The sequence below is a fragment of the Aulonocara sp. 'chitande type north' Nkhata Bay genome, linkage group LG2 (assembly GCF_057382095.1).
Source record: "Aulonocara sp. 'chitande type north' Nkhata Bay isolate Kocher_YH1m ecotype deep benthic linkage group LG2, A_spYH_male_GT1.1, whole genome shotgun sequence".
Lineage (NCBI taxonomy): Eukaryota > Metazoa > Chordata > Actinopteri > Cichliformes > Cichlidae > Aulonocara > Aulonocara sp. 'chitande type north' Nkhata Bay.
Genome location: NC_141345.1, coordinates 23,195,370 through 23,219,998, shown reverse-complemented (window position 1 = coordinate 23,219,998; position 24,629 = coordinate 23,195,370). Strand labels below are relative to the sequence as shown.

Here is a 24,629-nt window from a genome sequence, read left to right as displayed (position 1 = left end):
GCTCGAAGCAGTTTCGGCAGCAAGCAGCAGGATAGATGCACTTATTCTTCTGCAGGTACCCCTTATTCTCCTGGTTGCTGAATGTAGTTCTTTATACATCCAACTATATCAAAGGATTATGTCTCTTTTTCTTTTTTTTCTTTTCTTTTTTTTTTTTACATTTTTGAGGTCAGAATTAGGAGGATTTGGGAAGGGAAAGATCTGTAATGAATAGTGGTGAATGTTGAACCACATTCATCAAAGACATTAATATTTAAGTGAGAAGATTTCATTTGTTTTGGGAGAGAAAGGGGAAACCGCCTCATTTGAAATTTTTTTTTACTAAACTATCCACTAAAAGAGGGAAAAGGAGCGACTCAGGAACAAACTGATTCAATAAAAAAGTTTGGGAAGGTTGTGCGAGGGTGGCTGAAGGGAGTTGACTTTCCTGATTAAATATCCACTTTGATTTAATTATAGTGTTGTGTAGCTATCAGAGTGATTGCTGTCAGCCCTGAGTCATTATTCAATGGTCTCATTATTAAGCAAACAAAAGCATCTTCAGGCTTTATGGAGTACCACAGACGATTTACTTGCTTAGCTGAACGATAACGTTTATTAATACATAAAAAATCTCTGTGACGTGTGTTGAACACATATCCCCTGTCGTGAAGGATCGATGATGCTTCTTAGTGAGGGAAATGAGGGTACGCCGCCACAACAAACACCTAAGCGAAATGGAGGCAACAGCTTGACCATTTTGGTGAAATCCACAAAATATCTCATAAATCACTCACAGGTGCGGCTGTCAGCAGAAACTGCTGAGGATGCAGAGATCAATATGCAGACAAATCCTCCCTGAGTTAACTGTTCTTTTGTCATGGCATCACATCGTCTGCCAATTCAGCACAAGGAGCCTGTTGAGTTGGGTTTTTTTTTTTTTAAATTCTGAATTCGTACTTTTTGAGCAACAGTAAGCACATTTTTCCCTTTCCCGCCTAAGTACGCTTATCCTCTGCCTCACTCTCCCATGGGTGTGTGAGCCACTGCTCTGCCCATTTTAAATCAGCGGAGCATCAAACACACGCAGAGTACACCTAACAGCCTCAGACGGCCATCAGTGTTATGAGAATTGACAGACGTACACAGATAATCCAACCGTCGCAGAAGGTCAAACTAATTTATTTGATGTAGTCATTTTTGTTCCTAGTTTTCAGGATCAGTGTAGATGTCTGTTGCATAGATGTGATTGGAATGATGAAATGGGCAGTACAAGGAAGGGGGGGGGAAAGGTTCTGATTCATGCACAAATACTGTATTTATATTAACAGAGTCATTTTCAGTCACTGGCATGGTTCAGTAGGAGTTAGTAACTCCAAATATTTAGATGTGGTTCTGCACTGGAGCGTTTTATGTTGGATATAATTTAGTCTGGACTCCACAGGACTCTGGTGTTAGGCAGCATATTGCTGTTGCATATTTCAGTGAAGATGAACAGCAAATGGAGCCGGGACCGCTCCATCAACTCATTTCATTGGCAGACAGCACTGCCACATTACCTCCATATCCTGTGGTGGCCCACATAACAGGAGTTGTCCAATCCAGACTGTTGCGTGAGGCTGCTGCGCAGAAAGCCAGTTGGAGACCAAAGGCCCTCGGGGAAATTACTGCCAGATTGCTTGGAAAGAGGCAAAATTGGACTGCTTATTTGTCAGTGAAGGGTCTGTGTGGTGGACACAGCCGAAATTGAAAAGACAGGGAGAGAGATTAGGTAGCCTGTTGACTACACGAGTCTGTGCTACCTACTGGCGTCTTTAAACTTTGGTGATTACTCAGTAAGAAATATGTTTAAAAGCTGGGAAGTGCAATTATAATTTCAGATGACATTTTTTTTCTACGTGACTTTAATGATGATGAAGCCCCATAACAGTCTAGTCTGTGCAGTGGGATAATTTCAACATACCAGAAAGCTAAGGGTCAATTCTTTGAATGGAACATTTTCTCACTGGTTCAATAAAAGGAAAGGTTGATCTGGGCTTTTTAATATGGTGTGTTATTCTGCTAGAAGCAGCCATCAGAAGAGCGGTACACTCTGGCCACAAAGGGATGGACATCAGCAGCAATGCTCAGGCAGATTTTGGTTTTTAATTCAATTCAATTCAATTTTATTTATATAGCGCCAAATCACAACAAAAGTTGACTCAAGGCGCTTCAAAATGATGATAAATGATGCTCGGCTGGAACCAAGTGCACACAGTGGACCAGTGTGCAGGGAAACATCCCTCACACCATTACCCCACCACCACCACCAGCAGCAGCCTTAAACATTGATGCATGTCAGTATGGATTTGTATTTTCATGTTGTTTAAACCTAATTCTGACCCTTCCATCTGAGTTTGCAAAATTTGAGATTCATCAGAGCAAGCAAGTCTTCTGTTGTCCAATTCTGGTGAGCAACCTATAGCTTCAAGTTTCCTGTTCTTAACTGACAGAAGTGGCACTCAGTGTGGTGCACATGTTCTGTGTTCAGAGATGCTCTTCTGCATACGTTGGTTGCAACACTGTATGCGGAGGAGCTACTTATGGCTTTCTATCAGCTCAAAACAGTCTAGATATTCTCTCTGACATCTGGCCTCAACAAGGCATTCTCACCCAGGGAACAGCTGGATACTATCTCAGAGTTTTGAAACCTGCAAAATGCACTTGTGATATTGTATAGATGCATGCCTTTACACTATAAAATAGATGATTCAGTAAATACCACATCTATTTGTGACCATGCACTCTGTGTCTTACTTTAGTAAAACCCTGTGTGATATGGGCTGCTGGTGGGTTCTAGTTTCAGTTTCATAGCCGTGCAAGCCGCATGGTCACATCACAGTAACTCAGATCTTAGCTGAGCACAGAGAAGCTTTCCACCTTGCAGAAGAGCAACAGTGAGCCAAACTGTGCTTGTAAATCATTGTGCACAGCGAGGTTCAAATGTGCAGATTTCTGAGTGAAAAGGTATTTAGACTACAGCGCACTATCTCCAATAACAACCCTTTATATCTTTATAATCAGAATTTAAGTTGTTATCAGTGTTTAGGGAAACTGTTTCTTTTAGAGTGCTCACTAGATGTCGCTGTTATCCCACCCCTCTCGCGCAAAGTGACCACACTGATCACTGCGAGCGGTGCCAAAAATTATGGCATCAAACAATATAAGAATTTTCTAAGAAAGCGCGAGGGTTTGAATGTGACCCTGGCAAATATAAGGTTCGGGCAGTGGTGCAGTTTGGTGTTTAGATGGCTTTTAGTCAGGTCTAGCTCACTGATAAAAACCGACCCATTAATAGACCATTATAGGACAACTTGGAGTCAAATCGCACAATCATAACCGCGACTCCACTGGGAGAATCACGGAAAGGTGCTGTCGGCTTGTTCTTGGAAGACTGGGTGTTTTTGAGCTGAATCACGGCAGAGGCGCGTCACCGTAGGGCGTGGTTAAGCGTAAGAGATAAACGCCGTGTCCACCGTTACGATGCAGTTAAGTTACAGTTTGGCACGAGACGATACACCGGAGCGGAGAGTCTGAGCAGCTAACCAGCGCGCGTAAAGGGATGGAGACGAATGAGATCTTTGTAATAACTGTCATAGCCTCTCACTACATTTGGAACTTCGTCTTCTTCGCGTGGATTTTAACAACAATAGAACCTTTAGAGCCGGACTGCTATAAAACGCATTGTTGAAGTTCTGATCCTGTTTGCGCCAGGACACCCAAACGAGATTAGACGAAGAGAAGTCGTAATGAGTAGTTGTGCAAATGGTGCATTTTCTGACCAGAGAGCTGGTACGGAAAGCAGAATTTCATGCTCAAGCTACACGTCTACCTGCGCGTAAAGGACATGGACACAACGGCTCCAGTCACCGCTTCCTGAATCCCTGCGCTATGTTATAGTAAGTAAATGAAAAAGCTGTAGTTAGATTAGAAGCAGTGTGGCAGCTTAAAGCATTTATGCGAGCTTTTTTTCTTATTTTTACGCGCTGACAAATAGTGCAGCGTTCCAATAGCACAGGACCTGAAATTTGGCAGCCAAGCAGCCCACACCATTGACCGTGAAAGGCTTGGAAACAGTTCCAGTGCTGATCCCGATTTGAACTATAACTAAAACAAGTTAAAACAAGTAAAACAAAGTTGCATCTAAGTGGACGAGCGTGGCAGGAGGCGAACATGGCTTTGCCAGATAGTGGCATATCTGCAGAGGAGATACCCTTTCCAGAGATCATAGAGCTCAATGTCGGTGGGCAGGTGTACATAACCCGCTACTCTACACTCACAAGCGTGCCAGACTCTCTGCTGTGGGAGATGTTTACTCAAAAGTCAGCCAAAGGACTGGCCAGGGACACAAAGGGGCGCTTCTTTGTAGACCGTGATGGTTTCCTGTTTCGTTACATCCTGGACTACATGCGTGACCAGCAGCTGGTCCTTCCAGACCACTTCCCAGAGCGCGGTCGTTTGCAGAGAGAGGCTGAGTTCTTCAACCTGCCAGAGCTCGTCAGGCTTCTGGCACCCAAAATCAGCAAACAGAACTCCCTTGGTGATGAGGGATGTCCTAGTGACACAGAGGACTCCTCACCTGGGACTGACACCTCCCGTAACCTCGGCTCTCTGGGTGCTGCTGCTGCTGCCTGTGCCAGCCTGGTGCCCGGCGCCATGGATGGCAAACGTTCTGGGTTCATCACTATTGGCTACCGAGGCTCCTACACCTTGGGGCGCGACAGCCACACGGATGCCAAATTTCGCCGAGTGGCACGGATCATGGTGTGTGGGAAGACCTCCCTGGCTAAAGAGGTGTTTGGGGAAACGCTGAACGAGAGCCGGGACCCGGATCGCCCCCCTGAGCGCTATACATCCCGCTACTATCTCAAGTTCACCTTCCTGGAGCAGGCTTTTGACAAGCTGGCAGATGCAGGCTTTCACATGGTGGCCTGCAATTCCACAGGAACCTGCGCCTTTGCCCACGAGCAGACGGACGACAAGATCTGGACCAGCTACACTGAATATGTGTTCTACCGTGAGTGAGACTATCGGCTTTGTTTCCCCGGTCCCCTCACCCTGTATCCAAGAACCCCCCTCCCCCTCCAGCCTCCAGCCATCCTGTCTTTCTCTCTCTGATGGCTTCTGAACCAGTAGATGTACTGTAGATGTTGTGCCCTTCCATCTCTCTTTACAGCCTCCAGCTTTTATCCTGTGAACAGTACCTGGCCGCTGCTCTGACTCTTCATACCTTCTCTGCAGATCGAACCTGCAGCCTTCCCCTTCAACCCCGAATTCACCACCCCCCCCCACCCCCCACCCCCCCCACCCCCACCATCATCAGGCCAAGCTTTTGCCCTTGCTTAAGCCGCCGCCTCTCCATCTAGTTGTAGTCCCCAGCCCTGAACCACAGCAACCCCACAGCCTTTCCTGCAGAGACTGATACCTTCTATTCCCTTTTTGTACTCTCTATATAGTGCATATGCCTTGGTTAAAGCACAATACTGTATCCAAGAGCTAATTTTGTTGAATAAAAAACACCAGTGTGTCTATATGACTACTGAACCAGTCATAAGGGCATAAGGGAAAGGGCTTCAAAGAGTTGCCGTGATGTACAGTGCTATATTTTGCCTGCTTACTCAAGCAGATCGGACTGTCTCCTGCTCCTTTGAACTAAATTACCAAATAATTGGACATCTTATCAGCCTTGAGGGACGTGAGAAACCCCAACACATGCACACACATACACACACACACACACACACGCACACAAAGGAAGTGTAATCTAATTTCCTTTAGTTTTTATTAAATGTGTCCAGTACCATGTCCGTGTGGTTTGGGAACGTGCCATAGTTAATCTGTTCTGCTGCTTTGGAGTGAATAGAAAAGAAAAGACTGCAGTGAAGTTATTTTTTCAGAAAAAGCAGATTGAAGTTGTGCGGAGGTCTCCCCCCCCAAAAAAAAAGAAAGAAAGAAAGAAAGAAAGAAAACGGGTTGTGTGGCAAATGTTGAAAAACTATTAAAGCTCAAATATCAAGAGATCTTAGAGACAGACAACGAGAGAGGGGGGAAAAGGTGTGTGTATTGACTGTGCAGTGGAGCTTTCAGTATTTTAATCACCCACACTGATAGGGCAGAGAAGATGGAAGGTGTTGCATCAATTACATCTTAAAGATAATTATTTTCCACAGCTGGTCACATGTCAGAATGGGCTTACACATTGCTTCCTGTTATTTGCGTAAGAAGAAATCAGCAGTCATCACAGCAGATCTTTGGATGTCCCGTAATCAACAATGTTATTCTTAATACTCAGTATTAGCTGAAGCGGCTGCGTATTTGACTATAGCTCACTCCTTCTGTAAGTGAATACCAGTGAGAAAGGGTAGGATTTGCTGTAGCCAGCCAAAGCCCAGTGTTTTCTCACCACTGTAGCAATGGCAGCTTATAGCGAGCGCGTGTAACTTTCAGTAACTCACAGTCGGCTCAAAAAGGAGCACAAGATCCAGATACAGCCTCAGGACGGGTCTGCACATCATATACCTCAGACTAACGTAAACGTGGGACACTTAAATCCAACAAAGGATTCATCAGATTACAGGAAAATGCAGAAATGGCTCAAAATGAGGACAAATAAGAGGTTTCGTTTAAAACTGCGCAAGGCAAAGTTCACCCGTGCGGCAAGGTGTCGACATTTTAGTGTGTCTGACAGTTGTAATAAATGTATTCTGAAATGTCTAGAAATTGCAATATTGTGTTTCAGTGTGATGAAGTGTTGTTGACATCCGAGTCAGTCTGTTAGACCCTGCTGCAGTGTGTCGCTGCAGGCATAGACAACACTGATATTAAAAGTGTTCCACCAAACGCAAATTGATTTGTCAAATAAAATATGCTTTCTTTCTATCCTGCTTTTATTTCCATTCCTAACCCCCAAAAAGGGGGGTTATTTCTTTTTGTCTTTTTTCCTTTTGAATACCATGGAGCACAAAGTATGATGAAAATAGCACATTCCCATTACCGCAGTTTCACATTTTAATTTTCGGTGACAATGCAAGTCAATCACAAGTAAAGCCGTTCAAATTTTCATCTCAGCGTTTCCCATCAGAGGAAATGTCCTTGGACACAAACTCTCCTCCGTATGAAATTTTCAGCCCTCAGGCACCATGTCCTCCATCCTTCCATCTGCTTTTCCACTTTTTTTTTTTTACCCTCTTTTTTTCTCTTCAGCCTGGACTTGCGTGAAGCATTTGACCAAAAAATCTGAGCCAGGATAGAAACGAGGACATGCACAGATAACAGGCCTTGTCCAAGCAGATTAGAAAACCCTTATTTTGTTGCCAATAATTGACCTAATTTCTGTGTGCAGTCAAAATCTTAAAGATTGAATCTAAATTTCAGGACTCCGTAGTATTTACAACCTCCCGCAGAGCAACAGTTTATCCATTTCTGAGAGACTAGAAATCATTTTTGTGTGTCATCAATAAAAAACAACAGCAAAATACAATATAAGTACAAAGTATTTTCATTGAGGGCAAAGGTGTCATAATTTACACTCGAACAACAACCAGACTTAAGGGTTATGTATGTGAGGCAGTCACGTGTCTTTTTATAAACTCTGTCTCAGAAGTTCTCTACCGAGCGATTATCTCATGCTAATTATCTTAGTATAAGACCTCTAAACCTGATCTCACTCTGGCCTTGATAAAAGCATAGCTAATGAGCTTCACAAAACTTTGTGAAAAATTTATGTTGCTCTCTAATTCAGGGAGAAAAAAAATGATCCCCCCCGCCCGCTCTGGAATGCATGACAAATCCTCAGAGACCAGGACAATACTGTGCCTGCAGTGTCTCTCCAGCCCAAATAAACACAGTCACAGGCAGCATTCCTCTGTCGCTGTCCTCCGGCGGACTACAGCAACACGGGAGTGCCAAGGTCAGTCATTAGCGCAAACATGGAGAAACATGCCTTCGTGTGAAATTTCAGGCACTGGCCTCCTTAACCTCTCCTCCTCTCGTCAGCGCAAATTCCTTGAGATTCAACAGCAGCAGCGAGATGCGTGGAAACGTTGACATTCAGACGCTGACATTCAGAGCATCCACAGACCAGACGAAATGTGCGCGCTGAAATTCAGTGGTGTTTTTTTTTCTTTTTTTTTAAAATGTGTCTTGTGAAACACGTGGTTGAAAAGTGTAGCATTGTCTGCTCGTGTGCTTGCAAAGGCAGCAGGTTCTCACTGTGTCGCCACAGTATGCCTATTCATATTCAGTGTCACAATAAAGATATTTTACCATGACCTTTTGCTTCTTCATGTTTTGGGGGGGGGAACGCAGCAGATTGCCAAATTTCAGCTTGTCACACAACAAATTATCAAATGAAATCAATCATTTGTTGTTGTTTCAAGCGCAGATTTTCACATTTATGAGGACTCATTTGTCACTAAAGTCGAAGGATTCGAGAATGAGTGCGAGACTGGCTTCTCTGCGTGCCTTCAGGCAGTGATTTGACCCAAGCTTTTGCCACTGTAGGCTGCTCTACATGACAACATGCTTTGGCCCTGTCTCTTTTCCCTCTCTGAGGATGATCCTTGTCTCGGAGCCAGCTGGGTCATTGCATTCTCTATTTGGAAAAAGAGGGGAAGAAGGCAGAAGAGAACAGGAACAGATGCACGTCAAAGGAAATGGGGATTGGAAAATGGGGCACAGAGAGATAGATATTTGGGAGACTGCGGGGGTATTTATTTGACAAGGATTCGGTGTTCCCATCTGATCTCTCTTCCTGTTATTTGGAGAAGGGGAGGACTGTGCTGTAAGATGCTCCTCTGCGGCCTGTCAGCTCCATCAGCACCCCCAAAGAGATTCAGTCACACTGCACCCAAGGGATACACTGCAGAATCAAGAGCACACTCAGTATAGTTGCTATCACTATCAATCTGTAGCATGAAACCAGCACAAATGGGGGGTTGTTGATCTTTACCATAAGGAAGAAACAGTATTTTTTATCATCTGTTTGTGATTCATGAACTTCACCATTAAGCTGACTAAACTTAGCCAAGATTCCTAGACTACATCTTTCTTTTTCGGGGAGAGACATATTGCATGTGTGAGAGTGACAACACAAGGGTGAGTCAATTTCTCAGCACCTCAGATGTCTGAAAGCTGCTGTTCCTGTTCATTCTGAGCCTTCAGCTGCAGCCATGTGGCTGTACTTGTTTATGTCTCACTGCCTCGTCTGCTTTTGGATCTGTCTGCCAGGATAATTTGGCTCTTGTTGTTTTGTTCTGTTGCCTTTACGCTTGTGTGTTTTTTTTTTTTTGGTTTTTTTGGTTTTTTTTGGATGACAGGTTGGACAGGCCTCCGTTTCGGGTGCGTCAGTGCGACTGAGGTCCACTCCCTCTCACACAAACATGCTGAGCGTGCAGTTGGCATCTCTAAACGCACGCTCACACGGACACGCGCGCTCGCGGGGAGAGGGAAGTTGCAACGAGAAGATGTGCAACACAACTCCCGTGCTGGGATTTTGATTCTGGGCCGTGAGGTTTTAGATCTAATCGACTGCCTTGTTTTCACTCTTCTTTGAGAACAGTTTAAAATGCATTAGCAGGCAAATAAGGCATTTACCTCCCTCCTCCTCTCTTGATGGCAATTAAAACAAAGAGAAGAACATGCTCATATAGAACAACATCATTGCTGATAATTACCTTGGAGTAGCACTGACCAACCTGGGCGGGGGGTAGCAGCGGCCTGAGGTGCACCGCTGTGTTCTCCATCAAAATGTCTGTGTGTGTGTGTTCACCCCTTGTTTGCTATTGCTGCCATGCAAGCCAACATTTAGGGAGTACAGTAACACTGGCTTGGGACTTCTTGGTCTCATTGTGTGTGTGTTGGGCTATTTATAGTGAGTCAGGCACCGAGCCAGATGTGTACCTTATTCACTTGTATCGCTCTGTCCTCCAGCTTCTCCACATGCCTGGCTTCCCCTCATTCTCAGCTCCTACAGAGAGCAGCTGTCACAAAACATTTTCACCCCGAATGACAAGGGAAGGGGGGGGGGGGGGGGGGACAGGAGGGACTTCATTGTGCTAGGACAGGAGATGGTCACGTCAGGGGGGAAGCCAGAGGGGGGAGTGACAACCTGGAATCACTACTGATTTACAGTGCTGTTATCTCATTACTCTCCCTGCATTGCCAGTTTGTTTTTCCCTTTGTCGGCGCAATTCTCCAACACGGAAATGATGGCTCTGTGCAGGCACTGAGCAAGAGCATGAGTGGAATGAAGAAGCACGATATAAGTTGTATAGTAAGTGAAAGTGTCAACGGGGAAATTGTAGGATAAGTGTAAGCAACAAAAAGGAAGAACTGAAGTGGCAAAGCTTGGCATATACAGTCCCACGGAGACTATAAATATGTGACGAGGCAGGAGCAATTTTAAAAGAAAAGAGGCACAATTAGGCCAAAATGGAGATGTAATAGATTGGATTGGGAAAGGCAGGGTGGAAGCTGCCTCAATCGGCATGTTAAAAGAAATGCAATGATTCTATTTTACGTAAAACTTGACAAATTAAAGGGAAGTACTTCTTGGCATTCATTCTCCAAGGGTCTGTAACTTCCCTGGAAAAAATCAACACAGTTAAATCAAAAGATATTCCCTCATTTTGTGTTTTGATGGCGCTGGTGGACAGTGCTAACACTTGGTACAAAATCTCCCGTAGGTGTTTAATTATTTTGAGCTCTGCTGACTGTGAAGCATATAATTCATATCATTTTCATTCTCATCAAAACAGTGAACCCGCATGCCCTATAGACGGGGGCAGTTGTCATTCTGGGAAAGAAGACTGCCATCATGATAGAAACTTTTAATGATAGGATAATAATGATCGCGCAGAAAAACTTTGTACAGATTTGTAATGACACGTTCCTCTCGGGGGGCAAACCACACCAGTAAAATGTCTAGTTCAGCACAATAGAGCCACCAAATGCTTTCACTCCAGAGGCCATTGCGTCAGCTGTTTCCTTGATGTGTCACCAAGAGCCACGTTGGGTAACAACTGCCATTATCGTGTCCTGTGGTTTTTTAATCAGGTACTAACAAAATGCTGATTTAACTCTAATTATTAGAGTTATTAATAATACTTATTAATGGCCCATTAATACTTATTAATGGGCCATTTTAACTCTAGTAGCCACCGCAGGTACTCCTGTACAGTTACACCTTGCTAGAAACCACTTTAAGCTGATGTGAGCTTTGGGAACCAGCCTGAACCATTGATATACAAGGCAGGACAGATCCATGCTTTCATGCCAATTACACCAAATTCCGAGACTCATCAAACCAGGCAATGTTTTTCCATGGTCCAATTTTGTTGAGCCTGTGCTTTAAGGCTGTGTTGTGCATTCAGCCATGCTCTTCTGCATACCTTAGTTATGACAAGTGGTTATGCTGTTGCTGCGCTTAACCTCAAAGCAGTCTGGCCAATCTTCTCTGGCATTTTCGCCCAGTGAAGTGCTGCTCGCTGGATATATCTCTTTAAAAGTCAACAGAGAGTAAAGAGCAATATAGAGCTGTATTATGTTTCTCTACTGATATCTCTAGAATTTGTTCTTATTCTGTAATAAATTCAGGTGTATTAACCCCACCCTTTATAAATACATTTATTATAAAGGCTATACGACAGTGTTTTTAAAGTTTTATATTGCATGTTGGTAATCGGGCTTAGTTTATCCATTTTGAGGAATAAAATGATCTATTCCAATGTTCCTATGCAAACAAATATCTCTCAACAATGAATTATTCAAATTTGTTGAATTTGATTTTCATGCCATCCATTAATGACAGAACTGGAAAAAACATGCGACTGAGCGTTTCTGTGTCTGTGCTGGTCTAAAGGAGCTCACAGTGTCTGTGAGTGCTGTCATTAGAATAGGATTCACCTTGGCCATCTGGAGACTTGGGCTCTAATCTGTCCCTCTAATTATCAGTAATCTGAACAGTTAGGATTGGTCTTAGTGCTGCAGCCCAGGATAGGGTTGGACTTTGCTGAAAGCAGGCAGGAGGAAAGAGGAAGCAGGTGGCACAGTAGCTGCAGGAGCCGAGGGGTGCCAGGATGGACTTTAGGGTGCTTAGGCAGGCTGGTTATGCCCTGTGGGAGCCAGGTAGCAGCTCAGGGTTTTGAAAGGAAAGCGAAGATAAAGAGGAGGTACTTGAGGCAGGTGAATCAGCAGACACTCAGACTGAATACGTGCAAGCATGCAGAAATAAGAAAAATGTTCTGGTCTTTTCTAAATGCAGTGAAACACCGTATCTGTTAGAAATTTAGCGCTTGTAAATTTGTTCCAAACTTTTCCCACTATTTCACCCTCTCTTTCCTCTGACCTTTACTCCCCTTTTTAAGTTTTCTTACATAGCAGCAACTCTCTGGTCTCCAGCTGTTTACATCAGGCATTTCCTCCACATTATGCAGATTGACAGATTTGTAATTGCTCTGAGACTTGTGAGCGCACTCCAGTGATTTTGACATAGGCAGCTCTGTTTATGCCCCAGCATGTAAAGTTGATGTGAAGAATAGAATATTACTATGTCTGATTACACCCCCGTATGTATTTGCTTGTCGTCAATCAGAGATAAAAAGGACAATGAAAGAGGCGACTGTAGGAGGCGACGCTCGCACTGTCATTAGGCACCATGCAGATCGTTTGACAAAACAGAGATGGAAATCTGAGCTGAATACGAGGTAATTAGATATGGAACATGCTGCAATTGGCAAAACTATGTAGCGTGCAGTTTCCTTTGAAACAGCAGGATACAGCCATATGTACATCTCCACAAAGGATAAAATGCTCCTCTCAGTCTGAGAGACATTACTATGCATTTGTGCAGCTCTGGCTCCTGCACATCATTGTGCCGTTTCCATGGAGATGATGATGTCCTCTTGTTTGCCAGTCTCTCCATCCTCAGGCCACGACACCTGTCAGCGGTCGCAGTGAATTTTAAAAAGTACCGGCAAGCTGATTGACCCGGTCGTGGCTGCTGATACGCAGCTTTGTTCTACACTCATCTACTGTTTTTAGGATTTCAATTAAATTTTTATTAATTGACCTTGTGTGAGTAGCAGATATATTTTGACGAAACATCCAAGCACAACAAAGCATTTAGGGACTTTAAAGCCAGTGCAATATGAAAGTTTTTCCTCTTTTTTTCAACAAACCAACATATCATAAACATTTGTAGGCTACTAACAGACGGTGTAAAAGATGGCTGCAGCCACTATGATGTCACCTGCTGTTAAAAAGCCTCATATTGAACATTGTCTCCATCACCATTTTGTTGTTATGAAACTAAACTTGATGAGGGTAAAACACTTCTCACTGTGAAACCAACGAAACTGCACATGTTCCAGGTTCAATATTGCAACTTGCTAATGACGTTGTTTGAGCATTCAGTTAGTGTTAGCCAAGAAGTTAGCTAATGCTTTTATAAATTATCACTAGCAAACCAACATTAGTAACCTAAATTTGGCCAGACTTGATAAAATATTTATCATATTGTATAAATTAATAAAGAAAACACTTGAAATGCTTACTATATCTTCTAGAAGATAGTTTCATATAAACATCGCAACGCTATGACATCACAACTATATTGACATGGACAGACATTATGATGATGCAGGAACAACATCAGCACAGGGATATCAGCTCTTATATAGAGTGTATATACATCTTTTTTAATTTGTAAAACAGACATAACGCTTTATTCAGCATGATCTCAATTTTTTTTCTATAAAAAGAGTAGTAGCCCCCTCCTGGCCATTAAAAAGAAAACACATTTGAGGCACACCAGCATTGGCTTAGTTTTTAGAAATGGAAACAAAGTCCATCTATCATGCTGTCTATGTACAGCATTAGCAGTCCCTTGAATATTTAACTTATAAAATTATTCAGTTCAGTGAACTTTTAGTAGCATGGAAATTTGAGGTTTAGCTTGCTAATGATTCCCTCTAGCCATTACTTCCCAGCTTTGTTATGGCAACATCTGTGCGCTTCAGCTTCAGGGCACAATTCTAGCAAAGACCTGACACGGGACCTGAGAGATCATCAGTTGATCCATCAACTGTTCATCAAAGCCTCATCAGAAATGGTCTCAGTGGCAGGGTGGCTGTCAAGAAGCCATTCTTAAAGAAGGAAAGCAGGGAGAAAAGGCTGAGCTATGCATACAGAACTATTGGCCTCCCCAGATCCCAGATTTCAGCCGCAAACATGAAGTCACACAGCAGTCTGTGAACATACTAAAGCCTTGACTTTAGTTTGATGGCGACCTTGGTGTGTTTGGAGTAAAAAGTGAACATTTCAACAAGGAAAGAATTAGCAATCATCAGCTATCGGAGAGCGTTATCAGCTAACATTAGCATGTTTGGTTAGCAAAATGTCAACAGAGCCTATATGGCACAGATACCAGTTAATCAGTTCTTACTAACATACTGATAAAAATCCCAGTATTTACCTCACCAAAGATGGAACATGGACTTCTTAGAACTGTTAACCACACAGTGAGCAATGCTATGTCTGATATTATTGCATTAAAATAGGCCAAAAGGCATTAACATAAACAGTAGCGGTGAAGCTAGCTAGCAACACAGCCACCTGTATCATCAGCTACCTGTCGCTCAAAGTGGCCACTAATATTAAAAATTACTACTAATTACAAAGAATCACGTCTTCTCCTGTTGTTATAAAGTGGGTAAATTAGCCATACAGACTAAAAGCATTTTTTGCACCACGATGTAAACATATTTATTTCTGCTCAAAAGCTGGGCATTTTATTATGAGAATGATTTGTTCAAGTGGCCATTTGACATTTATCATTGCCTTTTTTAACCTCTTTATAATTACACAAGTCAAAGAAAATCCTTTATTTTTATTTCAATTGACTGTTAATATCAACCCAGCTTTATTTAAGGCCCTACAAGCTGTTTCATGGCTTTATTTAGTCTCCGTGTGGGAATAAATGGTGCGCTTTGATTTGACCAAAATGAAAGATCCAGGTGACAGCATTACAAACAGCAGAGGAGACGTTTTATAAGAGAGAAGTGATAAACCTCGGCAACAGTGACACATTAGAGTTGCTAATAGCAGTAATGATGGCAACGCAGGGATGTGACACACTGAACAGATGGGAAAGGCAAAAAAGGAGGTGGGGCGGGTGATGTGTGCGAAAAAGCTCTAGCTTTTGCATATATCCCTGGAGAAGTGGCCCGGGGAAAGGGTTGAGTGCACTCTCTTGCTGTTCTTCTCCATAAGGCTTAGTGGTGGAGGAGGAAAGCACGGAGCCCTTCCCCCAGTGGATTACTCCTCTGACACTACTAAGCCCCCATACTCCCACGTTCAGGAAGCCCACAAACACATGTATTCATCATGAAGACACTGAATGCACCAAATGCACAAGCACACACAGCGGAGAACATCTTTCTACCCCGTTCCCTCCTCCCCCTACATCCTTTCTTTCCCTCCGTCTTTAGCCGTCCTCCTTTTCATGCCCAGAATAACAACACACACAAACAAACGCATCTGCCCATACGCAAGCACACCTACACATGCACACACACATACGCTTATATATGCATGCCCAGGCACACACAGCTGACACTGACTTGCTCTTGCACACTAGCTTGAGCACTTTCTGTCACACACTCGCATTCAGGTATTCAGAAAGCCAAGGAGCTGGGAGAATATGCCGTGCCGCCTCCGTTTGACACAAGCAGCTTTTGCCGTTATGTAAGGCTGGTTAGCGTAATGATAAGCTCTGCTAAAGGAAACAGTGCAGGCCGTTGTGTGTCATGGTATGTCTGTGAGCATGTCTGTGTGTGTATATGTGTGTGTGTGTGAGCATGTGTGTGCTTGTTGCACTGAACATGTTTGAGAGTGCTTAACTGTTCATTTGCATTTTCATGCACTGTACCTGCATGCTTCACAGCCAGTGGAAACGTGAGTGATCACAGGAGTAGGTTTCATTGGTAAATGGAAGGAGACACATTAGTTGTGGGATCTCAGGGTCTTCCCCCAGGAAATTTTGAGCTCCACACACTTTGTTTCTTGCATTCTGATGGATTTTTTCACCCCTTTGCATTTTTTCTGCATCAGTTACTGGTAGACTTTTCTTGAATGGGAAATAGCAAAAGTCAGACCCCCAAGGTAACAGTCCAAGTATGCTTTTTTTTCTTATTTAATATGATCCATGTTGCATCAACACACACACTGAGATCTTGAAGTCATGTGATGGCTAACCATGTGACGTTAACTTGTATGTCATTTTGGACATGTGACAATTATGGTATGCACTGGAGCGAGGTACACACAAGAGAGAAGAGGAATGAAAGTCGATGAAAGCAAGAGAAAATACACGTGTGTGAATGAGAGGGAGACACATGGAAATATGAGTATGCAAGGAGCAGAGCTAGTGAAGGTGGAAGAATTTAAATGCCTTGGGTCAATGACCCAAAGCCACAGACAGTGTGCTAGAGAGGTGAAGAAGAAGAAAAAGAAGAAGAAGGGCATCTTTGAGACTAGTGTTGGGGTGATTTGTGACACAAGGATAGCAACAAGAGTGAAAGAGAAGGTTTACAAGGTGGTAGTGAGACCTGCTGTGATGTATGATTTGGAGATGGTGGGACAGACAAAAAAAACAGGAGGTGGAGCTGGAGGTGGCAGAATTGAAGATGCTAAGATATTCATTGGGAGTGATCAGGATGAACTAAATTAGCAATGAGTACATCAGAGGGACTGCTTGAAGCAGTTTGGAGACAAAGTTTGAGAGGCAAGGCTGAGATGGTTTGGACATGTGCAGAGAAGTGATAGAGAATGTATTGGACAAAGTTGTTGAGTGTTGATGGTGGCGCTTCCAGGGAGGAGGAAAAGAAAAAGACCTCAGTGGAAGTTCATGGATGTTGTGAAGGTGGACATGCAGAGGATTGGTATGACAGAGGAGGATGATAAACATAGGGTCAGATGGAGGCAGATAATTGGCTTTGACAGATTATCTCATCCATCTAAAGAGAGCATCAAATAGATGAAGAAGGCAGTCAAGGTGACAAGTGGGTTTAGTGACTAAGGTCCTAATCACAAAGCCCTAGAGACCATCTGTCCATGACCACCCAGCACTGTTTATGAGAAGAAAATGTGTATTCCTCGACAGGTTGGCAAGTGGTTGCTGGAGGTTCATGGGAGTCACTAAAACCCCAGTCAAACAGACATGGAGGCTGGTAGTTGACCTCCTGGCAACCACCATCAAAACAGAAAGATGTGCATTTCTAAGCAGTTGGTAAAAACTACTTTGTAGATGCTTTAATCACTAATGATTGCTATGGTTGACCATAGTTTCCATGCAAACTTTCCTACAAACACTCACCAGCTACTCTGCGAGTGGTAATTAAACTGTGCAAAGTGAGGCAGAAACCAGAAAAGGACACGTTTGCCTTTTTTCCTTCAAAATAAAATGGTTGCAGTGCTGAGGCAACCAATTTGAGACTTGCAAATGAATGGTCTCCATTTCCAAGCAACCAAAAGGAAGGTTTTGGTGCAACATCCTCCTTGGGACCATTTTCACCCTGTGAGAGCCAGCAACCTCCAGCTACCCTTCATGGAAAAGACATTTTTCCTCTCGTGACTGGTGGTTGTATCAAATCCAATCTGGTTGAAAACTCTTGAGCTGTGTGCACATTACGGCATGTCAGAACCCTATATCGACATTTGTGTTTGTGTTTGCCTGGATCATCGTGTTCTGAACTCCTAATACCTGTTCAAAAATTTTAAAGACCTCTTGCTGCAGAAGAAAAACATTTCCTGCTGAGTAGTATTGTAGCACAGTGTTTAGCTTGCTCCCATGTAATGTGAATGACGGGATAAATGTTTTGCTCATTCAAATGCTTCATACTGTTTAACGTCCAGCCTAAGAAAGAACATAATATTCAACAAAGTGGATCACATGACAAAACAGTTTGAGAATACATAACAAATATACAATATAGTGAGATTTAACATTACCTGTGGTCAAAATGTGAGATTAGTATAAAAGTGAAGACACATTTTTAAGCGCATTCACTTTAAGGTAGATGCAGGTGCTTTCTGTAATTTCACAAGCAAATCAGAGCGTGTGTGCCATCATGCATGCAGCAGAAATAAAAGGACAGGAAGAGGCTGATTGCTTGCTCAGTGGTTTCATTAAAAATAAATAAATAAAGAGAGGGAGAGAAATAGAAGCTGCATTTGAAAATGGTACATTGGTTTTCAAAGACCGTGAGGTACACAATGTACACACACTCTAGTTTTTCCAAGAAGTGCCATAGCAGCAGCATCCTCAGTTCTCACACAGAGATGAGATGAAAAATCATCACGCTGTGAAAAAAAAAGCTTCTTAAGCTTTTGGTCAGGAGGTTTCACGCCATCCGTTCAGCGCCAGTATTTATCTTCACAGATAAACAGTCATGCAACCAAAGGTAATTTAAAACTGAAAAAAGCAGTGAAACCGCCCTCCACTCTCCTCATCTCTCACGCTGAGCTCCATTCTCTGCTAATTACTGCCTCCATAATGCTCCTACATGCTCTTGTGCCAGCGTGTGTTTACTTTTGTACTCTTGGAGACAAAAAACTGTAACGCTGAAGACTCAGGTGTTTGTTTCTGTGCCAGCCGCACACTACTGACACACTCTGATAAAGAAGAGGGAGTAAAAAAAAGAAAGAAAGAAAGACAGGTGAAATGTAATCAAATTTTTGTGGAAAGCTTCCCAGGTGGCTGAGACCTATATGTAGGGTTGCCAACTCCCTGAAAAATAAATAAGGGACACCTCGTGGCCAGGGCCGGGCAACCCAGTTGTCTTCACCCTTCCCAGTGTGGTAGCTCTTTTTTTGTGTGTGTGAAATTATTTTTTAACCATTTGACTTGAATTTGATTTAAGCAGATGCATATTCTTTGTGATATGACCATATGGGAAACAAATGATCATTTAGCCATTTATTTTTAGCTCAAAATGACAACATTAACACAGTAAAACAGGTCTCTTTCTTAAACAGAAGCCTGTCATGCTTAACTTTTGAGAATATAAGTAAATCTTTCTTTAAAAGAACTCTGTCCTGCTTAACTTAAAATTATATAAATTAATAGAAAGCAATAGAACGAAAAATATTCTTGTAACAGTGCACATATAGTGCATTTAGTACAATTGGCTTCAGTTGAGGTATTATTTCAGCTTTTCTAATGCTAATCAGCTGCTCCTGTTTGTAAACCCGCTTGTTCCCATGAGCTTAACTCATCATCATTATTCATCTATGTATTACTTTTATGTATTATTCATCTATTTGTTGTAATCATCTATCCTTGCAGTTGTTTATTACACAAAATAAATGATATTATCACACTTCTGGCCACATAGCGCTGATATTCACCGCACATGCCCATATTAACCTTAACCAGAGGGTTTAAACAACAAACCAGTGTTTACATACCATATCTGCTTCTGCCGTGGCCTGGTGGACAAAAAATTGGTTAAGGGTTTCCCGACCTTTCACGCCCCTCATGTTCTTCTTGTGCCCACCACTAGAAGCATGCCTATGGAAAAAGTGCGCCGGCACACAGTGCAGTGCGCTTTATAGGTGTTATCGTGCACTTTCCCAGCCAGGTGTTTTCCTTTTCCCAGTCCTCCCTGTACTTTTGCAGCCTTTTTTCTTTTCTTTCTCTGAGGGGAACAAACATTGCTGCTCTAACGCTGGGCTTACACTGTGCGATTTTTGGCCCATTTTGAGCCGATTTTTGAGTCGTGCGACCGATTTGGTGATCGGCCCGATTTTGGCCTTCATCGTGCATCGTGTAGTATACGTGGGGTAACGAGAAGCGATTAACACCTCACGACCAGCTCCCGATCATCAATCGCTCGTGAGGGTGTCACCACAGCCGCTCACACTGCTCATGCGCAAACACGTAAACATCGGTGAAAAAGACGGCGCAGCACGGCTGTGCAGCGTGTGATCTGGTGATGGAGGCACTTGTAGAACTTTGGAAAGCTCATCCGAGCCTTTTCGATGTGGCATCACAAAATTATCACGACCACAACAACCGTGAAAATAGTTGGATTTACACTGCTGCTCAATCACAGCTGCCTGATCATGTTTTTCATTAGCAATTTAGCAAAGTTGATGGTGGTGTGTCTGTGTGAGTGAAAGACAGAGAGAGCGAGCGACAGATTTTCTGTTATAACCTTCATGTTATGTTGGCACAGTGTGAGCACTCAGGTCGCATCAGAGCATCGGGCCGTATAGTGTGAGACCCTGCATCGTGACCTGCAAACTTCTAATCCCTGCGAGTCAATCGTGCAGTTTGAGCAGGAGCTGAATAACGTGACTGAAAAAAATCGCAGTGTCTGCCCAGCTTTAGGTGTACTGTCATCCGAGACGTGCACCGCAGTGTCGGCGTTTGTTTCCCTGTTGGCCATGCTTGTTGTTGTGGTCATCTGTTGTCTTCCGGTATTTTCTCCGCAAGCGACCTTTCCTCGACCAATGAGATGAGCGGTAATCTGAATTGTCATACTCGAATTGTCATAAGTGTGCTGTCAGCTCATTGGTCACAAAGCAGGAGAGGGGCTGGGAATTATGTTTTCAAACAAAGCGTTAATTCCATTAACATTTATAGACTACTTTTGATTCTCACTGTATTACGGGACAAAGTGCGTCCCTTATTAGCTCAATACGGGACGTGTACTTTTGTTTCTAAATACGGGACGATTCCGTTTTTTAAGGGACGGTTGGCAACCCTACCTATATGCAAACAGAGCAGACATCTGAATGTAAATGCTTGTTATTCGTATACGTTTCATTTTTATGGGAACACTTGTCGGTGAATGGTAAATGAGAAAAGCAGTACAACTCTGAAGCCTGTAAATCGAATGCATTGCTGGATGCAGAGAGTGATTAGCTTAGCTTATTTTAGCATACAGACTAGAAAGAGGAAAACAGAAAAGCCTGACTGAGTCCAAAGATTGTTACGCCTACAGGCACCTTTAAAGCTCCCTAGTTAATCTGTGTTCAAGTCAAATCCAGTACTTATATATAGTGTACATTACTTTCCTGGCAAACTCACCATGACTACAGGACTGTGGGCGGTCGTTATGCCCTCCTGTCTTTCAGGCAAGAACTAGTATTCTGGAATGCCCTCCCTATTGATTTTAAGCTAAGCTAATCAGCTGGATTTGTCTGTGTATTTACTGAACATATGTAGCCTATTGTATAGACACAGTAGCAATATTTTTATTTCACTATAAGCACGAAAAGATTTGAAATCAGCATAAATTTAGCTCATAAATATATATATTTTTATTTTTTCTGCAGGGAGTTCATCAGATATTTCCAAGGCAATGACCTCTGACCCCCAAGCAGCGACTACCACTGAAGCAGTGACCTCTAAACCCACTGCCGCACCTACACTGTCAGCCACAGCAGAAACCAGCAGCAGTGGCCGAACCCAAAGCCTTCCTGAAACCAGCACCATCCCAACACTGGACCTCCGAAACCCGCTTCCTCCTCCCCTAACACCTCCCCCACCTCCTCCTCCTGCGCCAGACATCCCTGACCTTCCACTGCCATCACCCCCGGTCTTCCCCCTTCCTCTGCCTTCATCCAAACCTTCTTCATCATCCAGTCCTCCTTCTCCTCCATCGCCGCCTCCCGCTGACAGCCCCCAGCGTCCTACCACGCTCAAACTAAAGACGCTTCCACGTTCCAGCGTCAGGGAGAACGGCTGCCCCCCGCCTGGGCTGGATGAGGATGAGGATGAGAGGAAAATGCTGGAGGAGGATCTGAAGAAATGCATCGAGGACTTTAAAAAGATCCGCATGCCCAAAGTTTTTCCAGATCGCAAGAGGCACTGGCAAAGGGACTTGCTAAAGAAGTACAATGCATAGAGAGCTTTGCTGTGGCATCATAAGGAGCAAACCTGACAAGGACTTTAAAACAATGGCGAGGACATGCTGCTAGCGCTTTATATTTACATCGCTTTGATTCTGACTTTGTGAAGAGTGTCAGCAAAAAACCTCTAATGTAGCTTTTGCATGTCAACAGAAGTGAACTGCTAAAGTATAGTTCTCCAGCTGAGCTTGTCTAGCAGACATGCACTACATTTGATGTGTTTACCCAGCATAGAAAACATTCACGTCCAGATTGTGAGTCATACGTATGTTTTTCCCACACAAGGTTTTTTTTTTCTTTTGGAATAGAAAAAATATTTGGACTCATTTTCTTTTCACTCAGTCAAACAATATTAATTGGAGCTTTCTGCCCTTCTCCCTGTACCATGTCTGCTGATCAAGCAACTGGAAAATGTAAGCAAAGTTTGAAATTTTAGGCGTTTGACCTTAATGATGCAAAAATAAAAGACAGAAGTGAAATCTCTGGTGCTAATCATCTAAAACGCCTCACCTCATCAATATTAACTGTCTGACTTCAAAGCCCTTCTACAGTACTCCTTTCTGCCTCTGATTCAGAAGCGTTGCAATTTCGTTCTTTTTGTGATTACATTATCTTCCAGCCCGCACTTTTGGAACGAGGGGGGATCAGAAAGAGAAAGCGGTGTACCAGGAAGGAAAGTGGGTAATTACAGGCAGCCAGAATGTGGAATAATAATGACAATAATGACTACATGAAGCAATGCACAGTACCATTTGTTCCTCTATCTGCTCCACATAAAATGCTCATCCAGCTGCACTAATGAATTACCAGGTGTGTGTGAGTGTAGTCCCATTATGGGCTAAATGATTTCCATAAAAATAAGGGGAAAGAATTTATTTTACATTTACTTTGTGTATTAATTCTGAACATCGTAGTATTCAACCATTTAACAAGCAGTAATATCATTCTGGAAAATGTGCGTACTTGCTTTCACTCTGACATGAGAAGGAGACTCTCCCGCAGTATGGAGCTTGGTGGTTAGCTTAGCTTAGCCTAGCAATTGGGAAACGGCTTGCTTTGAAAACCAGCCTGCCACCACCTCTGCAGCTCTTTTGTAACATGCTGCATTTAACATTTATACAAAAAAACAACTTAAATCTTAAACTTGGCTTTAAAGTGTACATTTGAACTCTAAAGAGTGCCTGCTTCTACTTTGTATGCCATAGTATGCTACTTTGTCAGTTTCTAGCTCCTGATTTTTTTTTTTTTTTTTTATTTAACCTTTATTTAACCAGGAATGTCCCGTTGAGATCAAAGACCTCTTTTTCAAGGGAGTCCTGGCCAAGAGGCAGCACATTTCAAGACAAATACATACGAACAAACAAAGTTAAAATTACACAAAACAATTACACATTATTGAGGCAGCCTGTAGGCCTTTGAGTTTAGTTTTAAAAACATTTAAAGACAACAATTTATTCACAGGCACTAAAAAAACGCAAGTACACACTGTGCAGTTCTAGGGTTTAATGTATGAGGATATGATAAAATATAATCTGGTCCTTGGGAGGTCTTAAAGTGATGTACATGCAGCTCAGATGAACAATAAAACATAACATATCACACTGCGTCAACTACAGAAGCAGTGTGTAAAAGAATAAGTACACCCTTAAAGTGTGATAGATTGATTATTTGTTGAAGTCCATAATGGAGTAAAAAGTTGTGGTTAAAAGTTACCCAATATATTATTCAATTTATTTCAAATATGTAAATGTATAAACAAGGGTAAAAGAAGTCCCATTAAGAGACGTAATGTAACACAGGCTAAAATAGTTAAAAGAGTTCATGACTATGTTCAACCGGATAATAATCCTTAATGTGACTACAACCTGTGTAACATTCAATCTGTGATCTACTTGTCGAGCCTGGGAAATAATCCATGTGATTTAGTGATCATGATTGATTAGTTATGCCTGCTGTTGCCGGAAGGGGGAGCTCTGGCCACGATGCCTCATTCGCAATGAAGCTGCTGAAAGAGAAGCATCGTGTCTGAGCGTCGTCATTGACTTATCCCCTTTTCAGGTAATAATTGTGCAATTCTGCTGTTGGACTTTACAAATATGTATGTTGAGTTGTACTGACCGTGTTTCCAAATGTACCAAGAGGCTACTAAGAATACTTGGATGACCTGTGTTAACTGTGATGTTAGGATAAGCTATAAGCAGCAAGCTAAGCTAAGCGCTCTGTTGGTGGCTAGCATGAAGCATTATTGTGCCAGACTGTGTGTGAAACATACATTGTGTGCATTTTGCATTTGATCTGGACGAAGAACATGTTTATTTTTGTGTGAAGGGACAAATGCCTATTAGTATTTTTATATGAATATTTTGTTTATTTTCTGTACATTTCAGTTTAATGGTCTAAGTTTGTTTATTGATTCATAAGCTGTTTTTGTAAATTTTTACATTCAATTTAATCCGTAACTTAAAGAAAAGGAAAGAAAACAGTCTTGAGATATATTGTCTTACAACTAACAGAGACTGTACATCGTTGTTAAGATGTTTAATACTTTTGTATGTATGTTTATATTTCTGAATCATTCGCAATGAAGCTGCTGAAGGAGAAGCATCGTGTCTGAGCGTCGTCATTGACTTATCCCCTTTTCAGCCCCTTTTTAGGGTGTAACATTTTGGAGGCACCGCTGGGATGAATGCGAT

The 24,629-nt window shown here is 42.7% G+C and overlaps 1 protein-coding gene across 2 annotated transcripts; it reads left to right on the top strand.

Annotated features, from left to right (window-relative positions):
- The first annotated feature begins 3,405 nt into the window (after nucleotides 1-3,405).
- kctd12b (potassium channel tetramerisation domain containing 12b) lies at nucleotides 3,406-24,529 on the top strand. Of its 2 annotated transcripts, none has more exons than XM_086311239.1 (2): nucleotides 3,406-5,035; nucleotides 7,760-8,288. In XM_086311239.1, the coding sequence occupies exons 1-2, from the start codon at nucleotides 4,192-4,194 to the stop codon at nucleotides 8,062-8,064; spliced, it is 1,149 nt and encodes a 382-aa protein (XP_086167365.1). In that variant the 5' UTR covers nucleotides 3,406-4,191; the 3' UTR covers nucleotides 8,065-8,288. The 2 variants fall into 2 exon arrangements, with proteins under 2 accessions (XP_086167365.1, XP_086167357.1); XM_086311231.1 differs by lacking the exon at nucleotides 7,760-8,288 and adding an exon at nucleotides 21,361-24,529 and having other exon boundaries at nucleotides 3,412-5,035.
- Nucleotides 24,530-24,629: the final 100 nt, after the last annotated feature.

Excerpts from the sequence above, each read along its gene's own strand:
- kctd12b (XM_086311231.1), top strand. The coding sequence starts at position 4,192 with ATGGCTTTGCCAGATAGTGGCATATCTGCAGAGGAGATACCCTTTCCA. Across the intron at positions 5,036-21,360 it reads CACTGAATATGTGTTCTACC|GGAGTTCATCAGATATTTCC; the intron begins GTGAGTGAGACT and ends TTTTTTCTGCAG.